This window comes from Mus pahari, chromosome 11 (assembly GCF_900095145.1).
Source record: "Mus pahari chromosome 11, PAHARI_EIJ_v1.1, whole genome shotgun sequence".
NCBI lineage: Eukaryota > Metazoa > Chordata > Mammalia > Rodentia > Muridae > Mus > Mus pahari.
Window position 1 is genome coordinate 38,699,479 of NC_034600.1, and position 21,987 is coordinate 38,721,465.

General features: G+C 40.6%; 1 protein-coding gene across 4 annotated transcripts in view; it reads left to right on the forward strand.

Moving 5' to 3' along the window:
- The window catches only part of Elovl7 (ELOVL fatty acid elongase 7), an 84,246-nt gene extending 67,443 nt beyond the window's left edge, over positions 1-16,803 (forward strand). For all 4 annotated transcript variants that reach the window (XM_029544126.1, XM_021208584.2, XM_029544128.1 and 1 more), the window contains exons 4-8: positions 53-133; positions 1,226-1,282; positions 3,878-3,983; positions 9,249-9,385; positions 12,242-16,803. In XM_029544126.1, the coding sequence (XP_029399986.1) occupies positions 53-133; positions 1,226-1,282; positions 3,878-3,983; positions 9,249-9,385; positions 12,242-12,451 (591 nt within the window). In that variant the 3' untranslated portion in view covers positions 12,452-16,803. The remainder of the gene's footprint in view (positions 1-52; positions 134-1,225; positions 1,283-3,877; positions 3,984-9,248; positions 9,386-12,241) is intronic.
- Positions 16,804-21,987: the final 5,184 nt, after the last annotated feature.

The following is a 21,987-nucleotide window of genomic DNA, read 5'->3' on the forward strand; positions in this document are numbered from 1 at the left end:
GCACCAAGGTGCGGTCCAAACTGCCTTTTTAATATCCGTGTTTCTCTTCCAGTTTGTGATGTCTGGTTGGGGTACAGGTTACTCATTTCGGTGTGACATTGTTGACTATTCTCAGTCGCCAAGAGCAATGAGGGTAAGTTTCTCTTTGGGAAAATCTGTAGCTCAAAATCATGGTGAAAACCCCTTGGCCTCTGCAATATTGGATATGAATTAGGAATTAGTGAATGACACAATAACCAGATTATGTAAGTTGGGAGAAAAAAAACATAAGAAAGAACTTAAGAAAGCAGTAAAGGATGCAGTTAGTGCTGCTTAAATTTCTTGGGTTTCAAAACTTACCTGAGCTCTAAAAGATGCGAAATAGAATTTTCATAAGGTTTAGGAATTCCACTTCTGGCTATATTCCTAAAGGCTTTGAAGTATTTCAAGAGATATCTGTATACTCAAGATCTCAACACCATTATTTATGATAGCCAAATGTAAAAGCAACCAAAATGTCCATAAGTGGTAAATGGCTAAACAAAATCACACACACACACACACACACACACACACACACACACACACACACACACAACTAGAATATTATTCAACCTATAAAGGGTGCGACATATGAATCTTGAGGACATTGTGCTAAGTAGTATATTTCTGTTACAAGAGAACAAACACTACATGATTCAGTTTATATATGGTACCCCAAATTGTCACATGCATAGGACAGAGGTAGAAGGGTGGTTGAGCTGGAAGAAGGAAATGGGAAATTAAGTTTGAATGAGTATAGATTTTCCCTTTTTCAAGATGGAGGAGTTCTGTGGATGGATATGTAATGGTTGTAGAGAGATGTAAATAAATCAAAGCCACAAAACTAGACTTTAAAAAAGCAGCTAGGATGGTAAATTTTGTTATGTGGGGTTTTGTTTTGTTTTGTTTTGTTTTGTTTTGTTTTGCTTTTGTTGTTGTTTTGTTTTTTTGAGACAGGTTTTCTCAGTGTAATAGCCCTGGCTGTCCTGGACTCACTTTGTAGACCAAGCTGGCTTCAAACTCAAAGAGATCTGCCTGTCTCTGCCTCCCCAGTGCTGGGATCAAAGGTGTGCGCTACCATGACTGCCCTTTGTCTTTGTGTGTGTGTGTGTGTGTGTTTAAAACCAGATCTTTTTAAAAGTAAATATTTCTTTCACATAAAACATTGGATAAATAAATCCTTTATCTGTGTATATCTCCACAGATGGTGCACACCTGCTGGCTTTATTACTTCTCCAAATTTATCGAGCTGTTAGACACTGTGAGTATGTATGTAGCCTACACATTTAGTAACTGCTTGATGTCTCACGGAAGCAATAAACTGCTAATGCCATTGTCCAATGCCTTTGCTTATCTCCCCGTCCCTGGCTAGCCTGCTGTTATCCCCTTTAATTGTCTGGGCTTTTAGCAAATGTCCTTTCCAGCATTTCACAACCTCTGCATTTTGAAAAACATATGTGTAGGCATCTCCTGATGAAGATAAACAAGTAACTGCCACTTACTCTACAGATGTGTGCACCTTGATGTTGATGACAGTCCTCTGTGAAGCAGTTCAGAAAGCAAAAAGCAGACACCGTGTTACCTTCGGTTCTTTGTATCCAAACACAGTGGTTAACTGCACTCCTGAGAGACACTTAAGCACATCACAGTTCATAAACTCATAGCAAACGGTGATGTTATCTGAGGGTTATCAGTAATTTGGGGAACACAAACATCATCCTGAAGGCTGAGCTGAGGGGGCCCTCGTTTTCCCTGCCTTGCATCCTGGGGAGGGTCAGCTGGGCCCTTTGAAAGCCCAAAGCCTTAGTTTCCTGCTGGCAAAGGAAGGCTGTGTGGGCTTTTCTGTCTAGGGTGTCTGGAACACACATCACTACACTGCTTGTTGGAAATATTAACACACTTCACTCTTAGTTGACTAATCACATAATGTTAGGTTGAGAAGGGATCTGGAAGGGTTTAAGAGTCCAGGGCTTCTCAAATTTCAGCATGCATTAAAGTCACCTAGAGGAATCCCTGCACCCAGGAGGTTGAGGTGGGCCACACGTTTGAGCCCTACCTGGGCTACAAAACGATATCATGTCTTTAAAAAAAAAGGAAAGAAAATGGAAAAACAAACAAAGAAACGACAGAACAAATCACGGAGGGCTTGCTAAATCACAGATGATGCTTGAACTCCCTTGGTTACGGGTTCTCAACTTTTCCTGACATTTTGACCCTTCAACCATAACATTATCCTTGCTACTTCATAACTGTCAGTTTTCCACTGTTATGAATTATAGTATAAGCCGGGCGTGGTGGCGCACACCTTTAATCCCAGCACTTGGGAGGCAGAGGCAGGTGGATTTCTGAGTTCGAGGCCAGCCTGGTCTACAGAGTGAACTCCAGGACAGCCAGGGCTATATGGAGAAACCCTGTCTCGAAAAGCCAAACAAAACAAAACAAAACAAAACAAAAAACCCAAAAATCCCAAAAAAATAATTATAGTGTAAATATTCATGTTTTCTGATGGTCTTAGGCAACCCCCAAAGGGTTCGTGACCTACACGTTGAGATCCACTTCCCCTGTGTTTTGGATTTAGTAGGTCCCTGGTGGAGCGCAGGGATTTCCTTTTCTGATATGCTCTCATGTTGTTAATGCTGCTTATTTTTATCCGGGAACCGCACGTTTGAGCTGCTTGCCAGAGACCCAGCATTCACAGTGCCTTAGGATCACATGCAGTAGGAACAAAATGGTACACACAGTCCCCACCTCTTGAGACTTGATGCCTGATGGTCTGGAGTAGAGACCACACTTGGGTGTTTTAAAAACTATTCGTTCGTATTGTAACATGCAGCCAGAACCCTGACTAGAGGATGGGGGGTGGGAGACGACCTAAGTTGAGTGGCTTACCCAGAGACTCGTTGCAGTAGGACCCCTGTTGCAAATGTATGGCCCCGATGCTACAGGAAGCTGCATTATTCCGTGTGGATAAGCAAATGCGTGTGGCTTCATCAGCTCTGCTTTGCATATTCTCAGTAGCAACTTCCACAAGGGAATTGTTTCTGCCCTGTGCCTTTCCCGAGTTCGCCTGACACAGTAATGCTTTGTGTTATGCCCTGAATTTGAAAGTCTAGCTTTACTCTGGCACTGTGAACTTTTCTGTTAGCACATTCTTTGAACAGGGCCCCCCTCCACCCCGTCCCCCAACTCTTGTAGCAGCAAGTCACCACTGGGCACGCACAATTGCGATGACTCATTTTCTGCTGTTCTCATTTTTTTCTTAAGCTTTGCTTTATTGTCCACAATAATTTTCAGATTAACTCTTCAGGATTTTCACCATTTGTTTTTCTTTGGTAATAAATTCTTAAGTTATTTTTTTTTTCCAAGTCCGCTTTTAGTTTGCCTAATCCCTTATCCAACTGGGAGGATGTGTTGGAGAGCAATGTAGAACGAAATAATATCAGTCCTAAGAATCACGAACTTCTGGCTGACACATAATTTAAAATTTAATGATAATTAAAATATAATTATTAAATTTAAATGTTATTATTAAATTATTATTATATTTTATCAATAGCATTTCTTTCAAGAAATTCTGGCCAAAGTTTTCATTAATATATTTGATTTTTTTTTAACTTGCATAAAACTTCTTCTCACCTTCTTATTGGTTCTCTCATGGTTACATATCATACATATCTGGCTTCATGCATGCTGGTTAGCCTTTGAGTTGTGTGCCCTGAAGCACCAGCGCCTCTCAGCACTTCTTAAATGCTGGGAGCAAATTGTGAAATTGTTAGCTTTTTGCTGCTGCTTTTGTAACACTCAGTAAATGAGTGCACGGTTTGATTCGAACTTGATCTTCTTTAAACTATTTCAGATCTTTTTTGTTCTGCGTAAGAAAAACAGCCAAGTGACTTTCCTTCACGTCTTCCATCATACGATCATGCCGTGGACCTGGTGGTTTGGAGTCAAATTTGCTGCAGGTAGGAAAGGGAGAGCCGGGGTCATGTGATCTATAACGGTGACATTTCCACGTGGTACAAATACAAATTCTGTTCTTTAGATGTAATTTATGAGAATTTTTTTTTCAAATCAGAGCCACTTTGGTTAAACTCCCGACTTTGAAACGACCACCTGAAACACAAGCAAAGGACTCTCAGACTCCCTTGTCCAGCTTTTCTGTCATGAAGACTTTCGAGCAAGGCCTTCTCAACATATTCTTTAGTTTCGTTTAGGGTCTATTGTCTTTCTGAGAGTTCTAGTGCATGCTTTCAATTAAATAGGTAATAAACAAACAGATAAAATATCCAAAGCCTTGGATTCGTAGCTCATCTACTTAATGGCGTTCCTAGTTTGTTCACAGAAAGTCCGAGTGTTATTTGCAGGTTTCTTTGGTCTGCCTTCCCAATACCTGACACACCCTGCCTCAGTCCATTCTGTGCTGCCTACAGACCATTAGAGGCTGGTTGCTTAATGAAAAACAGACTTCTGGTTTTGGAGGCTGAACGTTCGAGACTGGGCAATGTTGTCTGCCTGTCCTCTGGGCAGGTGTAGGAGTGTAATATGGCACCCCAGCAGAAACGGGGAGCAGAAGGGGGAAAGAAAGGAGGGGAGAAACCAAAGGAACAGAGTAGCAAACAGGGAGGCAGAGCAAAACACAAGAGACCCACAGGAAAATCCCCACTCAATCGCCTCTCACTAGGCTCCACCTCTTAAGGGGCCCACTACCACTATCAGTCCAGTTGCTTTGGAGATGCTTTTAGCACATAAGTGAATGTTCTAGAATAAACCACATCCAAGATGTGATACACAACACCACAGCAACTTTAAGGATGAGTCGGATCACAATTATGCAACTTTCCAAAGGAGTCTGCCAAAGGAGATGACAATCACTTTTTGTTTTGTTTTGTTTTTTGTTTTTTTTGTTTGTTTTTTGTTTTTGTTTTGTTTTGTTTTAAGGAAAGAGATAGTTTTACTCAAAAGCTTGGCCACAAGCTTGTATTTTATTTGGTTTTCTATCTCTGAACACCCAGAATTAGAGAAAGTAGGCAGTAATTTTATTCATTCACAAAGTCTGAAGTAAATAAAGCCTTTGAGCATGTATTTCATACATGTATAGGTTAGCAAACTTTGCTGTAGGAAATATTTATTCTTCTTTCTTAATGTCAGGAAGTCATAGATAGCCACAGTATTTTAACCTTTATGGTTTTAACTGAGTTTCTTACTGTTTGTTTTCTCTCAAATGCGTACTGGGTCGCTCAGGTCTCCTAAGTGAAATGTACTAATGTCTTACTTATATTGATGAAAAACTGGAAAATGTTTCCATACACACACTCCAGGTTAGTTATGATTTCTGTGTGTTTAAAGGCATAAGGAAAATGATACTGAGAAGCCACTGTGTGGTCTTCCCCACCGCGCACTGTGACTGCTAATTACCAGACAAAAATGACTCCTTTGATTTTTATGATGCCAGGGAAGGTGTTCTCAAACCCTTCCGTTTATATCTGCTTCTTCTATAACATCAGAATATACTTGGGCTTCCGTATCTGTGGGCTCTGCATCCATGGATTCAACGAACCAGAGATCAAAGCCAAAAAAGAAAAACTGCCCCTGTACTGTGTCATGTGTCAATAGTTTCCCTGTGGTTATTCCCTAAGCAGCATAGTACAGAACTGCTTCTGTTACATGCGCATGGTTTCATGGTATAAAGTAGATGGGCTTATATGCATAGGTGATATGCTTACAATTGACTATTTTCTCTAGGGAGCTTCAAATATCCACAGGTGCTAGTAGACCTGGCTATCACCGGCGAGTTTCGAAACCTCCCTTCCATGTTCTTCCTTGGAAGAATAGATTGGAAGGCAATGCTCCAAAATATACACAGATGATTTGAAGACGCCGAAACCAATATGTTTACCTTGGCTTCTTTACGCTTCTCAGTGCTCTCTCATCTTTCTGTATGAAGTATGTAGTAATTCCACCTTGGGAAACATACATTTTATTCAAAGAATGGAATTGAGTGGTTTCCCCACCTTTGTTTAAATCCCGTTGATGGCCTACCTTCCATTTCAAAGCAAGTGATCATTTTAAGAAACACAAATTCCAAGAAGACTCTACCTCAGGTTTGAAACACCCCATGTCTATGGGTTTCAAACATTTTATCATAGTGGTTTTTCTTAAACCTTTACTTTAATTCCTATTTCCCTTTTAAATAACGGTTAAGGTAAGAAAAGAATGTTTTCTGTCTCTGGTGTGTTCTGTGAGCTGGCAGGCCTGCTCTGTCTTAGGTGTGGAATTCTATTCAACATGCCTACATCTCTTGCACTCCCTTTTCAACGGCAGGCCCAGCAGCAGGATTTGTCCCCAGAAGTGTGGTTTGGCAAGGGCTAAGTTCCTATAACAGGCATGTCTGTTTAAGCCAATCTTTGCCAATACTAGAGCCCAGATGATCTCTATTTAGTACCTGGTTTCCTGTTGCCTCCTGTGCTTCCTTCTGGGGTAATAGCAACGTAGCTTTTTCTTTGACTAAGAGAAGAATCTTTCCATGTTAGGTTTTTCTATTAATTCGGTAAACATCCTTTTGGAGAAATGTAGAGAATTACCATAATTGCCCGTGTGATTCTTTTCTTTTCTCCAAACCAAAAGATAATATATCAAAAGGTAATGTTTGAAGGAAGTAATTGTAGCTCATCCTTTTTTGGGGGGGGTGGAGTGGGGTGGGGGTCCATTCTTGTAAAAGAAAGCAGTGCTTCATTTGAAAAGCCTTCCAAAGAGTAAAGTAGAAAGCATTACTGATTAAAATGTATTGTTTTACAAACAAACTCACTACAGGAATATGTCGAAAAGCAACCGGTAGAGAAAATCAGCAAGCTAATTTCATTTGGCAGCTTCTTTTGCTCAGTGACTCTTTAACGTAACCCTTCTAGTAACAGTCATGTTAATCCCTACACAGGATCCTCAGGTTAGTATTCTGAGAGCAGTGGTTCTCAACCTTCCTAATGCTGCGATCCTTTAATACAGATCCTCAGCTTGTGGTGGAATTCTTTTCATAAATAATTCATAAAATCATTTTTTGTTGCTACCTCGTAACTAATTTTGCTACTGTGACCATTTACTATGAGTCATAATGTAAATGTCTGATATGCAGGATGGTCTAAGGCAACCCCTGTAAAAGGGTTGGTCACTCCCATGGGGTTTCCACCCACAGGTTGAGAACCACTTATTTAAATGATGAGGGTAACAGAGAAAATGGCGTCTTAGTGCACACAGCTCTGATACAGGCCGAGCTGCACTTCCTGTCTGCGTTCTCACTGGGCACAGAGAACATGCACGGTTACATGGAACATGCCCCTTACCCTTCCAGGAATCAGCCTAATTCCTGGGCTATTATAGAAAGAGTCAGCTACTCAATTCTTTAGTTACCTTAGGAAGGATGTTCCCCCACCTTATAATTTATTCAGCTACCTTGGGGAGGGGAGACTAATCAAGTATAAATAATAAAAGCTGAAAGGGTAGTAACGTGCTTCGTTAATGGTGTTGCTTCTGAAATTAGTAATAATTAAGGGATTAACTGCAATTTGATTAAAGTCTATGAAGTGCAGGATAGCACGAGGCTTTGGCTGAATAAGACCTAATTATTTAAAGTGTGTTCTTTGACGGGAACACTTCAGCAATTACAATATCTGGAAACATTCAGAATTACCACAGTTATGAATAGTTATTGTAAAATAATGGCTCAGTTGGCAAAGTCGATTGTCTCTAAGGCCAAGCCTGATGACCCAAGTTTGATTCCCAGAAACCCCATGGTGGAAAGAGAGAAGCAACTGCTGACCTCCACGTGTGTGCTGGGGCACACACACACACACACACACACACACACACACATTTGTGTGTGTACACAGGTGCATAGCTCCCCACCCACAAGTGAACTTACATAAAGTAATTCATTCTGCTTTGCACCTGATTTGGGTTATTTCTGGAATCAAGGTGTTTTAGAATTTTAGAATTAAGGAAATGGGTTTTGGTTTTTATGGGGTTTGTTTTGTTTATGTAAAAAAAAAAAAACAACCTTAAATCCCAGGTCAACCTTGCCTTGCATGATGCAGATTTCTCTAGGTTGAGCATCTCAGGAGAAAAGCTCTTCTTTCCTGAACCAAGAACTGTTACAGCTGAAGGCAACTGAAATGACCTTTTTTTCTTTTTCCCTACATTCTCAAGTCTTGTGCTTCTCCTCCTAATTAAAGATGGAGAAATTAAAAGAGTAAACATAATCAAAGGGAAGCAGGATGATAAAAAGATGGCTTAATATTCAATCACTCTTTATTTTGAAATCACAGTAATTGACTATAGCAGACTCATCATAGCTTCCTAATGAGTTCCAGTGCTTTCCCGACAGAATGTTTGCGGCATTAAAAATATCTAAAGCCCGGGACTGAGAGTGTGGGAGAGAAATGTGATTCCGCAAGAGATTATGTCGGTAGCTTTACTCATGAGAGCCCACACTGGAAGCAAACCGGCTGTCTTTCAACAGGAGAATGGATAAATATTGATGCGTTTGTATGGCATAATGCTGAACAATAGGAAAGAGAGGAATTATTAGTGTATACACCAACATGCAGGAAACTCAAAGACAATCTGTTGTGTGAAAGGGAAGCAGGGATAACAGAGTCCATGCCATGTGGTCCCATCTCTGTGGAATGTACTAACAGGCAAAATTAAGAGTTGATGATAGAGTTTAACTAAAGGTCACCTGGGAGGGATGTATTCATGCAGCAGTACGAGGGGCCTTGGTGGTGCTGACTGTCTGTGACCGTTATTTTGGTGGTGCTTATGGCAACTGGTAGGTTTTAAGCAAGTGAAACATCTTGATTTATACATTTAATATTAATGTAATTTGTTCACCTTATAAATGTTAACCTTGACTTAAAAAATGCATCTTGATTGTTCAGAAGCTATGTAGCATATTTAAGAGATTGATATAGTTGATTTAAACTCAAATCACAGTCTCATTTTAGGGTTAAAGCATAAGAAATAATGACATGCTAATTTATTTTGTAAGAGTTCTGATTTGCATTTTGCTAAACTTTTAACCGAACTCCTAGTTTGAGAGCTGTTTCACAGAGTTGATATTTCTAATGCATTTTAATTTTTCCTACTAAAATGAGAGAAAGGATTATCAAAATCTTAGGACAAATATGTGTGGTTTTAAGAGACGAGGGGCAGTTTTACAATAACCTCTTTTCTCTCAGGTGGTCTGGGAACATTCCATGCCTTTTTAAATACAGCCGTGCATGTGGTCATGTATTCCTACTATGGGCTATGTGCAATGGGACCAGCTTACCAGAAGTATTTATGGTGGAAAAAACATTTGACATCTTTGCAGCTTGTGAGTAACTGATTTTTTTTTAAATATGAAATAAAACTGTAATCATGTGTTTGCTTTTTGTTTTTGTTTTTGTTTTTTTTTCCTGTGAATTAAGAGTTTAGAAGAATCCAGAATTGTCTATGACACAACAGAATACCCACCCGTCCTCTGGGAGGGATGTTTTATTTGATGTTTGAACTTTATCAGGAGCTGTTTCGGCTAAAAAATAAAATAGATTTGGTAGCTCAGATTCTCAAACGATTAAGCCAGTGTCTTCATCTTTCAGTGATCTCAGACACATTTACAAAATATAGGTTGGTTGTAGTCAAAATGACGTCAAAGTTATATGACCATATATAAAAATAATACTGAAGTAAATAATACTGAAGTACGGGTTAGAAATTCCACATTCAGAATTGACATTGAAGAACTGTCAAGTGGAAGGAAGTGTGAGTGCTTCTGTGTGTTTACCTGGTTAGCCCTAACTTTGGTCAGTTTGTCCTTCTCCTCCTAAGACTGTTGAAAGGACTACAGGTATGACGTAACGTAAGACAGGTGGGCTATACAGAGTGGACATTGCCCCCAGGTCAGCCGAGCTTGAAGAAGTGTAAGGCATTCAGTTTAGACGAAAGAATACCTCCTAAGACTCTATTCTAAAAATATACAGCATGTAATGTTCTGAGTGAAAAAAATGACCTGTTTTGATTTTATTACCCTCTATTAGAATAATTCTACAATCTTCATATTTCCTGACTTGAAGTATATTGTAAATTGGGTGCCAGTGACATCAAGGAGAGAGTGGGACTGAAGCATAGCTAGGCTGCTGGGACAAGTAACACTGGATGTAGCCCTGTAAGAGGTCCTCCCAGGTGAGAGACTGGTGCATTGGCCTCTAAGGACCCTCGGGGAGGGTCAGAGGAGCTCCTGCCAGTTAGCTGTTGCATCTGCAATCAGCAACAGTCCCAATGATCAACCAAGAGGAAGCTGTGAAATGAAATTAAAATAGGAAGCTATTTTAATTCATGTTTGTTTTCTTCTTACTTTGGAATACTGTGAAGTCATGGCTTTTATTCTCCATTTTTGTTTTCCCTTAAAGTATGTTTCTCATTGTGCAGTAATATGTGCTTGTCGCAGAGAAATTAAAATTCCCGAGGAAGGAAAATCAACTGGGCAGAGGTGTGGCTTAGTGTAGGAGAGGCTTCTTAGTTCCGAGTACCATATAAATGAAAAATCAATCAATCAATGAAAATATCCATCTCTCTGGAGTAAGAGCTATTCTTTTTGTTTTCATCCAGCTTTTCCCCTTATGCATTTACATCTTTTACCGGCTGCATTCATAATCTTATTATATTAGCTTATTTTCATCCAACAAATGTTGTGACATTTTAAATGAAGCGAGTCAGGTATACTTGTGCACACCAGCAGAGCCAGCCCTTTGGAAGCAGAGGCAGGAGGACCGGGAGTTCAAGCTCATGCTCGCCTACATAACAAGAAGGAAGCCAGCTAGTATCACATATGACTTTGTTTCAGAAAACAAAAGACTTTCAATAAAATAGAAAGATGTGTGCATAAAAACAAAGGCTAGACATCTGTTTGCCACTTGTCTCCAACACTCATGCGTGCAGAAAACTCTGCCTCACCTTTCCAAGGTTACATTATTCTCTTGCAAAATGAAGGGGTCAGTGCCGCTGCCAGACAGGGCAGCCATGGGCATTTATCAGGATATTGTAGTGAAGGTTGATGCTAACAGTAGTTATATTACTAGACATAATGTCAAAGATTCAATCATGGTTGGTTAGCTCATAGATACTGTTTCTTTATAAAGATTTTTCTAAAAGTTCCCCCAACTAAGTTTAAATTAGGTATAAAAATGTACAAAGTGGCAGAGGTGGCTATATGGCTCAGGGTGGGTAAGGGTATTTTTCACCAAACCTGATGACTTGAGACACACAGTGGAAGGATGGAACAACCCAGCCTGCATGGGCATGCAAGGGTTCCTGTATCCCCTCTCTCAAAAAAAAAAAAAAAATCAAAGAAAGATACCCAAGAACATAGAAAGTCTCCTTATTATGAGCATGCAGATTTTTTTTTTTCAGCCCACAGACTTTGAGCATCCTTGGGAAGCCAACCAATGTCCTCCCTCTTTTTATGCCTTCTTGGACAGCTGGGCCTTCTACCCCCGTCTTTTCCTTTTCTTAGAGGTGAAATCTCACTGTGCTGACCAGCTGAATTCAAATCCTGAGCTTAACTGATTCTCCTACTTCGTCCTTTCAGGTAGGAGGTAGGTAACAGGTGTGCCTCACCACGCCCAACTCCTTCCCAGGACGGTTTGGGTCTATGGTGATGAAGGACCCGTAGCAGCTCTAAGGGCATACTTTGGCTCCATCAAAACTAGAAAGGCTCCAATTTGGATGGTAGTGTCTTCTAAAACTTAAAATACTTCATCTCTGAGAACAGAATGTTAGAAATCAAGATTGCCCTGGAAAATGAGGTCACAGTGCAGCGAACCCCAGTATACTCCATCAGAACCAAGGACTACAGTCCTTGAGACCCCTCCGCACCCTTCCCCCCAAAACTCCAACCAATCAAACAAACAGCTGCTTTGTTAGACGCCCTCGAAGGATGCATATTATCACACAGTACATTCCAGGTAACATTTAAGTAGGATCTGCTGGAGTTAGGCAGTGTCAGCACTGAATATTGGTCCCAAGCCCCCATCTAAATTTGACACCATACCTAACCTATTCTCACTCCTAGAGAGAACATACAGAAAGACACCCTTCTCTGCCTAGTAGTAACGTAGGTGTGGCTGAAGAACTCATCAACCCCTGTTGGTCTTTTCATAGCTAATTTCTTTTTCATTCTCCCATCTCTCAGGTCCAGTTTGTTCTCGTCACTATCCACATAGGCCAGATCTTCTTCATGGAGGACTGCAATTACCAGTACCCAGTTTTTCTGTACATCATCATGAGTTACGGATGCATCTTCCTGCTGCTCTTTCTCCACTTTTGGTACCGTGCTTACACCAAGGGTCAGAGGTTGCCCAAAACTATAGAAAATGGGAATTGCAAAAGCAAGCGCCACTAAAATACAAACACAACCTGGATTTACAGTGGAGACTGATATCTTGCCTTCCTCGACAATCAAGACATACTTGCCTATGCAGTGCATTTTGTATATTTTTCAAAACCAAGAGCTTGTATTTTTATGATAAGTTATTGGGTTTCTGATCTCTGAGTCCGAAGCTCCTAGATAAGTCTTCTCAGTGGAAGAGCCTGGAACAGCCAGGAGGTTTCATGTTGCCTTTTAAACCACTCAGAGGTCTTAATACAGCTTGCTACATCAAGAGGAGGATATGAAGTAATGTAGTGCTCTTCTAGGAACTCCAGAAATGATGACAAATACTAGCTATTTTGAACATGGACAGAGGTCCACAGAGTACGATAGATTCCTCCTGCTTGATGTGGAAACCCCTGATGCTGGGTTCTGTCTGTCACTCACCCCTTATATTCAGAAGACATTACATTCATCCTAGGGCTCAGTTCTAAAGCGCTAACACGAGTGAAGCCTAAGTGGATTCTTGATAAGCTCTCATTCTAAATTGTTAATGGTAAGTTTGAATGGTCTTCTGGGTCGTTGCCACAAGATCCACCCACAAGACTTCCTCCCAACTCATGTACAAGCTGTTTGGGGCAGTGATGCTTCGGTATCTGCACTGATGCCTTTGAGCCCAAGGTGGAGGTAACTTTATGTTGCAAACAAGATGATTTGTCTCAACGGTTAATGAACGCTTTGCTAATGATGATTCTACAATTAACTTTTGTGCATGTCTGAAAAGAGGGATGTGTCGATTAAAAAAAAATGTTGTGGGATTCAGTGGGGGAAAGGTATAATCTGTTGTAGTATAATGATATGTCATTATACTCTGATATGTCATGGGTTAAGGGATTGTTTTGCCAAAGTATGTATTGGTTAGATATTTAAGTGTTCATGTGATTGACTTACCTCAGATGCTTCTGAATCACATATTAATTTTTGAATATCTACTATGCAAATGGCTTATGAAGCAACTGGAGTTGAGTGGTGCCAAGTATCGGAGGCAAGATTTGGTTAACAAATAAACAAGGGGTGTTAGATCCTGAGAGATAAAGACACTGAATTATGATTGTATATTATATATATATATATTTAGTGTTGTGGATACACTGCATGAAGAGCTATTTTCCAGAATCATGAATTAGCCAGGATTTCCATTTCTTCAGACTTATAAGCCATATTGTGAAGGGCTGAGATTCATGTGGCATTCCCCACCCCCACCCCTCTTTAAAAATGCTACTTTCTATGATTTCCTTCTTCTTTCCGGTGAATCAGAACAACTTAGCAATACTTGGATGCTTGTGAAGATGTCTATATTATTTACTTTTCCTCTTCGAAGGACTTTTCAAAATCAGTACGCCTTGGTCATGTGCACCACACAGCGTTGCTCTTTTTACAACAAAGCCCGAGTCCTCGTTGACCATAAACTCTTGAGTTTTGCCTGCCCTCTCCTGATCCATTACTCTGTCTCCACATTCACTCAGTTTATAAAGTTATTTGCCATTGAGTGGCCTTTAGTGATTCCACTTGCTTACAATGAGAAGCAGAGGACAATAGGGAGCTTTTCATACTTAAAAAAAAAAAAAAAGCCACAGGCAAGCTGAGCTGCAGGGAACAGCGGTGCTAGCCTGTCGCTGAGAAGGTCTCAGGGATCCATGTTTTCCTATGTTGACTCTGTGTGTCCAGCCTGGGTTAAGATGGGATGGGATGGTAGACACTGGCACATACACATGCAATCCCAAAGACTCAATTAGGGCAAAGACCCAACAGAATCGAAAATAGAGAAGAAGACAGGAGACTTTGATTTATTTCCTCTCCTAGACTATATACCCTCTCCACCCCTCCTCCAGGTATTTAAAATGTCTGACATGCCTACAGACTAACATTGAGACATACCACATTCTTAACTATATGAATGAAGGCAGGGAGGTGGACGTTATATGGAAACAGATGAAGGTTGACAGTCAGTGTCCCCCAGGTAAGTGTTGGTGGAGCAGAGTGAGTGTCACTGGTTGTAGGATTTGTGTGGGCAGTGTCCAGTCAAGTGGAGTCTCTAATGGGGTTTACCTACTTTTCAGGACTTTATTGCCTTTAAATTTGCTTGCCTAATAAGCAAAAAGCCCAGCTGTTAAGTATAGTTTACTATAAAAGCTCTGTGAGTCCTTGAGGTCCAGTGTACATGATATAAATATAGAATTTAAATTATCTGTGGAGTATTATGACTTTCTGTCTTCATACTTAATGAGATTTCTAATTTGAGTATATACTGCATTGTTTCATAGTTTGGGAAATTATGAGATTGTATCCCTCGGCTATCTCTTATTTCTGATCACTTTTTAATGACTGTGGAAGTTGTGAGAAGTTGGACTTGTTCTCCGTGCTATAATAAATCTGTGGCATCACATGGACGTGTGTGTGTGTGTGTGTGTGTGTGTGTGTGTGTGTGTGTGATTTTGGAATCTAGCTGCTTTGGTTTGCCTGTGTGAGTGATCCTAAATCTGAGTATTCTCTTCGTCGAAGCACTTGGCACACTCATGTGCCAGCTGTCTTCAGAGTACTGTGCTGAATGAGAGTGATTCAAAATGCCCACTGGAATCACCTGTATCTTATCACCCCACGGATGGATGTTCAAACAGCACAGCACAGGTACCACAGGAGGCCAAGTCCTGCCATTCACAAATTCAAAAAATACTATGAAGACATTTGAAGGGGAGTATGCAATATGCAAAATGTGTAAAATCCAAAATGGATAGTAGGTTAGTAGACCAGATGTCTGCAAATAACAAGGGGCTTAAGAGATGGCTCAGTGGTTAAGATACCTTATCGTTTTGGCAGAGGACCTGGATTTGGTTCTCACACGACAACTCAAAACTGTCTGTAACTCTAGTTCCAAAGGATCCAACATTCACTCCTGGCCTCCACGGACATCAGGCACACCCAGTGTTCTCACACATACACACAAATGAATGCTTATACACATAAACCTAAATAAATAAGAACTTAAAAATAATTTTGTCACGCTTAACTGAAATAACAGTTTCTAGGCACCAATCACCTACATTTGTTAAAACAACTGAAGGATGAGTGCCAGGGAAGCTGGGGCTGGTGACTGAGGCTGGTGCGGTCTGAAGCCACTCATCTTCTCAATGCCGATCAAAGTGAGATGCCCAAGTGCTCATTTCTTTTTTAACATGCTATTGGATTATGAAATCTCTTTGCCCCAGTTTGTGTTTTGAACTTGAACTTAAATGTCCGTTTCTAAATCAGTACTACTACTACTACTACTACTACTACTAATAATAATAATAATAATTCTGTTGATATAGGAAGATGTTTAAAGAGACAAAGTAGATCAAATCAGCCAGATCCAAGGTATTAAAGTATAGGAATTTCATCAGACAGGTGGCCCAATTTATTCACCAAAAGTGACCTTAAAGGGACAGAAAGTCAAAAAAGGAAGAGGGGGACTATGGATTCCAGTGGCAGAGAACCTGCTGAGCATGGTGTAGCCTCCATCCCCTGCCTTACCACAAGGAAACTGAAGTAAAGACATGAAAGGAAGTCTAGTAACTTGAGACCTAAATTTTAACAATAATTGTATTTGGATATAAATTTGAACAAACCAATTACAAAAGGATTTTTAAATAATTACACATGGCATAAATATTAGATGATCCTAAGAACTTAACACTGGATATAATCTCTGTACCGCAGCCAGACTTTTGAAAAGTTCTAATCCATGAAGACATATGTGTCTGCTGATGCACGTGTGTTGTGTATAATTGACAGTTGTCTGGTTTTAGTTTAAAATATCCTTAGAATAAGAAAGGCAAGTGTTAGCTCTTCTAGGCCAATGGTTCTCAACCTTTCTACGGCCATGACCTTTTAATATAGTTCTTCATGTTGTGGTGACCCCCCAAGCATAAAATTATTTTTGTTGTACTTCATAACTGTAATTTTGCTGCTGTTATTAGTCTTAATGTAACTATCTGATATACAGCTCCTGTGAAAGGGGGCTGAGACCCACAGATTGAGAAGCCTCTGCTCTGGTCGAACAGTTTATACATAAGAAAACAGTCAAATGTAATGAATGAAGCCTTAAAATCAATAAATATACATGTGTCTGTGCATTAATTGCTATTGTAAGAAGGCTTGGACTGACAGCATGGCTCAGCAGGTGAAAGTGCTTGCTGCTAAACTTGACGGCCTAAGTTCTATTCCCCAGGACCTGTATGGGGGAGGGAGAGGACGGACTCCTGAGAGTTGTCCTCTGACCTCCACACACTCCACAGTACATACGTGCAGTCCTCCCAAATAAATAAATGCATTTTTAAAGTTTAAAATTCTCTTGTCACTATTTTCTCTTACATTTGAAACACATTACTCAGAATGAAAAAGAGAATTGGTGATAAATGTTAACGCTGGGGAGTGGTTCTATCGACACTGCTCTCTGCCGTTACACATATTTGAAAGTTCCCAGCTTTTAGCAAGCATTGTGTATGTTTTACCATTGTGATTTTGATTCCAGGTAGAATCAAAGAGACATAGTTGATGTGCTTACTCACCATTGACCATCTAGTGGCTATACCTCTCTCTCTCTTTTCTCTCTCTCTCTTTTCTCTCTCTCTCTCTCTCTCTCTCTCTCTCTCTCTCTCTCTCTCTCTCTCTNTCTCTCTCTCTCTCTCTCTCTCTCTCTCTCTCTCTCTCTCTCTCTCTGTCATATATACATATATAATGTATATATAATATATCTATATATACATATATAGTTCATATATAATGTATATCTCTATATACACATATGATGTATATATATGTTATATATGCATTTTACTTTTGCTTACACATTTTTTAATATTTTATATTATTTAAACCAATATACATGTGTGTATATGTATGTATGTATGCATGTATATGTATGTATATATGATATGTCACAGGGTTTCACATAGCCCAGGCTGTCTTTGAAATCACTATGCAACCAAGGATGACATTTGATCCTCCTGCCTCCATCTCCCGAGCCCTGAGATTACAAACATGCACCACTGCACCCATTTTGTGGCTGCGTGTTAGGCCAACGTTCTGTCAACTGAGTTTGTCTCTGACAAACTTTAAACTGCTTTTATGTAGACCCTGATCTGAAAAGGGTTTTAGGAGGCCTACATAAATAGTAAATAAAACCAAGGCAGGCTATGTGTTGCCAAGTAAAAAGTTTGTTGCAAAAACATGAGACCTTTCCCTAAGGTGACATTTTGCTATAACAGTAGTGTTCAAGTTGGGCTTGGTGGTGCATATTAAGGGGGGCGTGGCCTGATGCAAAAGTCTCACAAGTTCCAGGACTGCATAGCAACACTGTGTCAAAAGAGAGGAAAGGGGGAGGGAGAAGAAGGGAGAAAGAGAGAAGAAATCTGATGGAGGAAAAGCCTGTGCCTCCCTCCCTGACACTGTTTAACGGCTTCCTTCTTTCAGGAAGCAGTCTGGTATAACAGGAAGTGGTTATCATAGGCAAGCACTCAGAAGAGGACGGGCATAGAAAGAGAGTGGTTACAGAGACAAAATTCAGAGCAGAGACGGAAGGAACTACCATCCAGAGACTGCCCCACTTGGGGATCCATCCCATAAATAACCGCCAAACCCAGACACTATTGTGGATGCCACCAAGTGCTTGCTGACAGGAGCCTGATATATCTGTCTCCTGAGAGGCTCTGCCAGTGCCTGACAAATGCAGAGGTGGATGCTGTCAATCATCCATTGAACTGAACACAAGGTCCCCAATGAAGGAGCTAGAGAAAGTACCCAAGGAGCTGAAGGGGTCTGAAGCCCCATAGGTGGAACAGCAATATGAGCTAACCAGTACCCCCCCAGAGCTCCTTGGGACTAAACCACCAATCAAAGAAAACACATGGTGGGACTCGTGGATCTAGCTGTATATGTAGCAGAGGATGGCCTAGTTGGTCATAAATGGAAGGAGAGGCCCTTGGTCCTGTGAAGGTTCTATGCCCCAGTATAGGGGAATGCCAGGACTGGGAATGGGAGTGGGTAGGTTGGTGAGCAGGGAGACAGGGGAGGGAATATGGGGGTTTTCAGAAGGGAAACCAGGAAAGTGGATAACATTTGAAATGTAAATAAAGAAAATATCTACTAAAAAGAAAGGAAGGAAGGAAGGAAGGAAGGAAGGAAGGAAGGAAGGAAGAAAGGAAAAAGAAGGAAAGAAGGAAAGAAGGAAGAGATAGAGATAGAGAGAGTGCCCCTATCTGTGTCAATCCTGGGGTTATAAAAGATACACAAGACAGACTGTGAGTCTGTTCTCTGCCAACAGACTTTTCCAAGAGTCCTCCACAGCAGTTTCCGTTGCATCTCAGTAGTCAGGAGCCCCTCACGACTGTCCTTCCTTAGTTATCGAGGAACAGGGGAAATGTAATTGCCCAGGGTGGGTATGCCATCGCCTCTAATAAGATTCGATTCTGTTGGTAAGAAAGGTAAGACATAAGGTCTGTACAGACAAATGATGTAACCTGGTCCATTGAGAAGCCACTGAGTTACATAATTGTAGCAAATTAACGTGCTGGCCAACCTGATTTGGACACCCAGAGGCTAATTTTCCCTTTGCTTGTTCATGTTGAGTGAATATACACATATTTCAGGGCAGGAATCTGAATGTGCTTCATTATTGACTGCTACCTAAACAAACCTCCGCCATGATTTTTTTTCTCACATCTAACTCTGATTTATAATTGAGGAGAGGACTGAGGTGACTTGACTATTGTGTCACTACGATATGTGTAGCACACAGCTTTTTGGAGCATTGCCCAGGAAATCTGCTATTTTTTAAATTTTTAAAAATTTTCTCCGAACATTAGAAAAGAAAATGGGAAACTTTCGATTGAAAATAGAGAAAACCTGAAATGTAGAAAAATGATTAACAGTGGCTGCTTCTACTTTCATTTTGTCCCTTTCATTTATCACTGAGAGTGACAGGACTTGTAATCATGAATCTAAAATAGCACACTTGCCCACAGTGCTGAGAGAGGTTGGCCACCACTTTACATTGCCTTATGTGATATTACCAACATCAACTATGACATATGTACAGCATATTCTCATTAGAAACAACCTATATCCTTTTCTTTCCTTTTTTTGAAGAAACATCTATTTTATATTTTTGTTATAAAACATTATTATAAAATATAAGAGGAGATATAGTCTCATCTTATACTTGAAATAATATTTCCTGTGTTTTTGTAAATGTGTTTTATTTACTTGCTTACATATTTCTTTTTAAGGTTTTTGTATCATTTAAAACAATTTTAAATCTAAATAAATTTTGACTATATTTTTCCCACCAAGTTCACCCGAATCCTCTCTTCCTCCCTACCCACCCAACTTTAAATTCTTTCTCAAAAAAATAATCCACAAAATCAATACAACAAAACGCCAGACACCTAGAAAACAAAATACAACATCACCTCCCCGCTATGAAAAAAAATCTCACCGAATTATAACCAAATAAAAGCATATATTGAAAGCCGTAGGTTTCATTATTTGTTGGTCTACATATAAAAAAAACATTGTTATATATTGTATAACAACGTTTTATAACAAAAATATAAAATAGATGTTTCTTCAAAAAAAAAAAAAAAAAAAAGGGGGGGGACATGGGGACATGAGATCTGCCCCAGAGTGGTTGATATAACCAGGGGCACTCCATTGTAAAAAACTGACTTCCCCTTTCTCAACCCACAGAAATGCCAGTTGGATTGTTAGCCCCTACCCTAAAGTGGCTAGGTTTGTACCCATTCAGTCTTTTTTTTTTTTTAATATAACAAAATAAAACACAATGAGATAATATAAAAAAACCATCACATCCAAGTTGGACAAGACAAGCCAACGGAAGGAAAAGAGCCCAAGAGAAGGAACGAGTATCAGAGGCCTGCTTGTTCATGCACTTGGCAATCCCATAAGGACATGAAACTGGAAGCCGTAACAGAAGCCCCTGGTGCAGATCCCCCCTGGACTCTAACCATGCTACCTCAGTCTCTTCTGAGTTCATAAGAGCTTTGCTCAAGTTGATTTGGAAGGCCTTGTTTTCTTGGGGTCCTCTGGCTCTCACACTCTTTCTGCCTCTTCTTCCTCTGCGTTCCCTCACTCTGGGGGGGGGGGGATTTGATAGCGACATCCCATTTAAGGACAGGGTGTCCCATGGTCTCTAGCTCTCTGCATGATGTCTGGAGAAACAGCCTACATCCTTTTCAGTCTTCCCCCTAGCCTGTCCCTGTGTGGGCAGATAAAGAACAGCATCTGAGGATGCTGAGAGATACCATTCCCTGCTCCCCACTAGTCTCTTTGGAAAGGTGCCATTACCATAAGTACAGGGCATTTAGTCAGGCAGAAATAAAAGAACCTAGTAGATTAGTCAGTCACCCAGTGAAGTCATGACAGAGTGTCTGAGGCAATTAACTTGCAATGAGAAAGCATTATTTTGGCTCATGGCTCTGGGTGTTCCAGGCCACGATAAGGTGTTCTCCACTTTAGCACTCTGGTAAGGACAGCATGCCAAAGCACAAACTCATGGCAGAGAAACTACTTAAGGCTCAAGCCAGGAATCCGGGAGAGACTGGGGCCCCACAATCCTCATCAAAAGCATATCCAAAATGACCTATGGGCATCGAAAAGTCCACTGTGCCTCCTAATACTGCTACCAGGGAATCGGAGCACAGAGCTAATTGTAGCACCTGGGATCTGGGCTTAGGTGGGCCCCAATGTAGAAAGCAGCTCTGAGTCCTCTGGTTCTCTGAGCCCACAAAGGATGAGCAAATAAAAGAAGCTCCCGAGGTCAGAAAGGGAAGTAGACTACAGAAATAGAGAAAGGTCTATTCCTTGAAGTATATGAGCAAGGAATTCTTAAGTGTCACAAGAGGCTTGGAGAGATGGCTTCTTGCTCTTTGAGAGGACCAGAGTTCAATTTCCAGTACCATAACCATGTTGGATGACTCATAATTTATCACTACAGCTTTAGGGGATCTGTTCTCTGAGGGCATACACACATGCCATATGTTCCACTTGGGCTGCTTCTGCTCCAGCAGGCCAGCCCTCATGGCCATGTGCTCACCACCCATGCTATCCCATGGTAACCTCCTCTTTCTTCCTCTCCTCAGGGTTGCTCCTCAACCCCCCAGGCCCACGAACCTTCTGCCCAACCCAGGCTGTAGGTATTAACCAATCGGATCTTGGGTGGCAAGATTTATACATTAAAAGCTGATATATGATAGGATCCCCTCATCCCTGAAGATCTTCTCATAGGGTGGTGGGGGTAATGATATCTTGGGGTACAGAACTCAACATTTGAATACAGTAGCACCACACCAATCCCCTATGTATGTATGTATGTATGTATGTATATGTATGTGTGTATGTATGTATATTTATGTATGTGTATATGTATGTATATTTATGTGTGTATGTGAATATGTGTGTATATTTATGTGTGTATGTGTATATGTGTGTATGTATGTATGTGTGTGTATGTT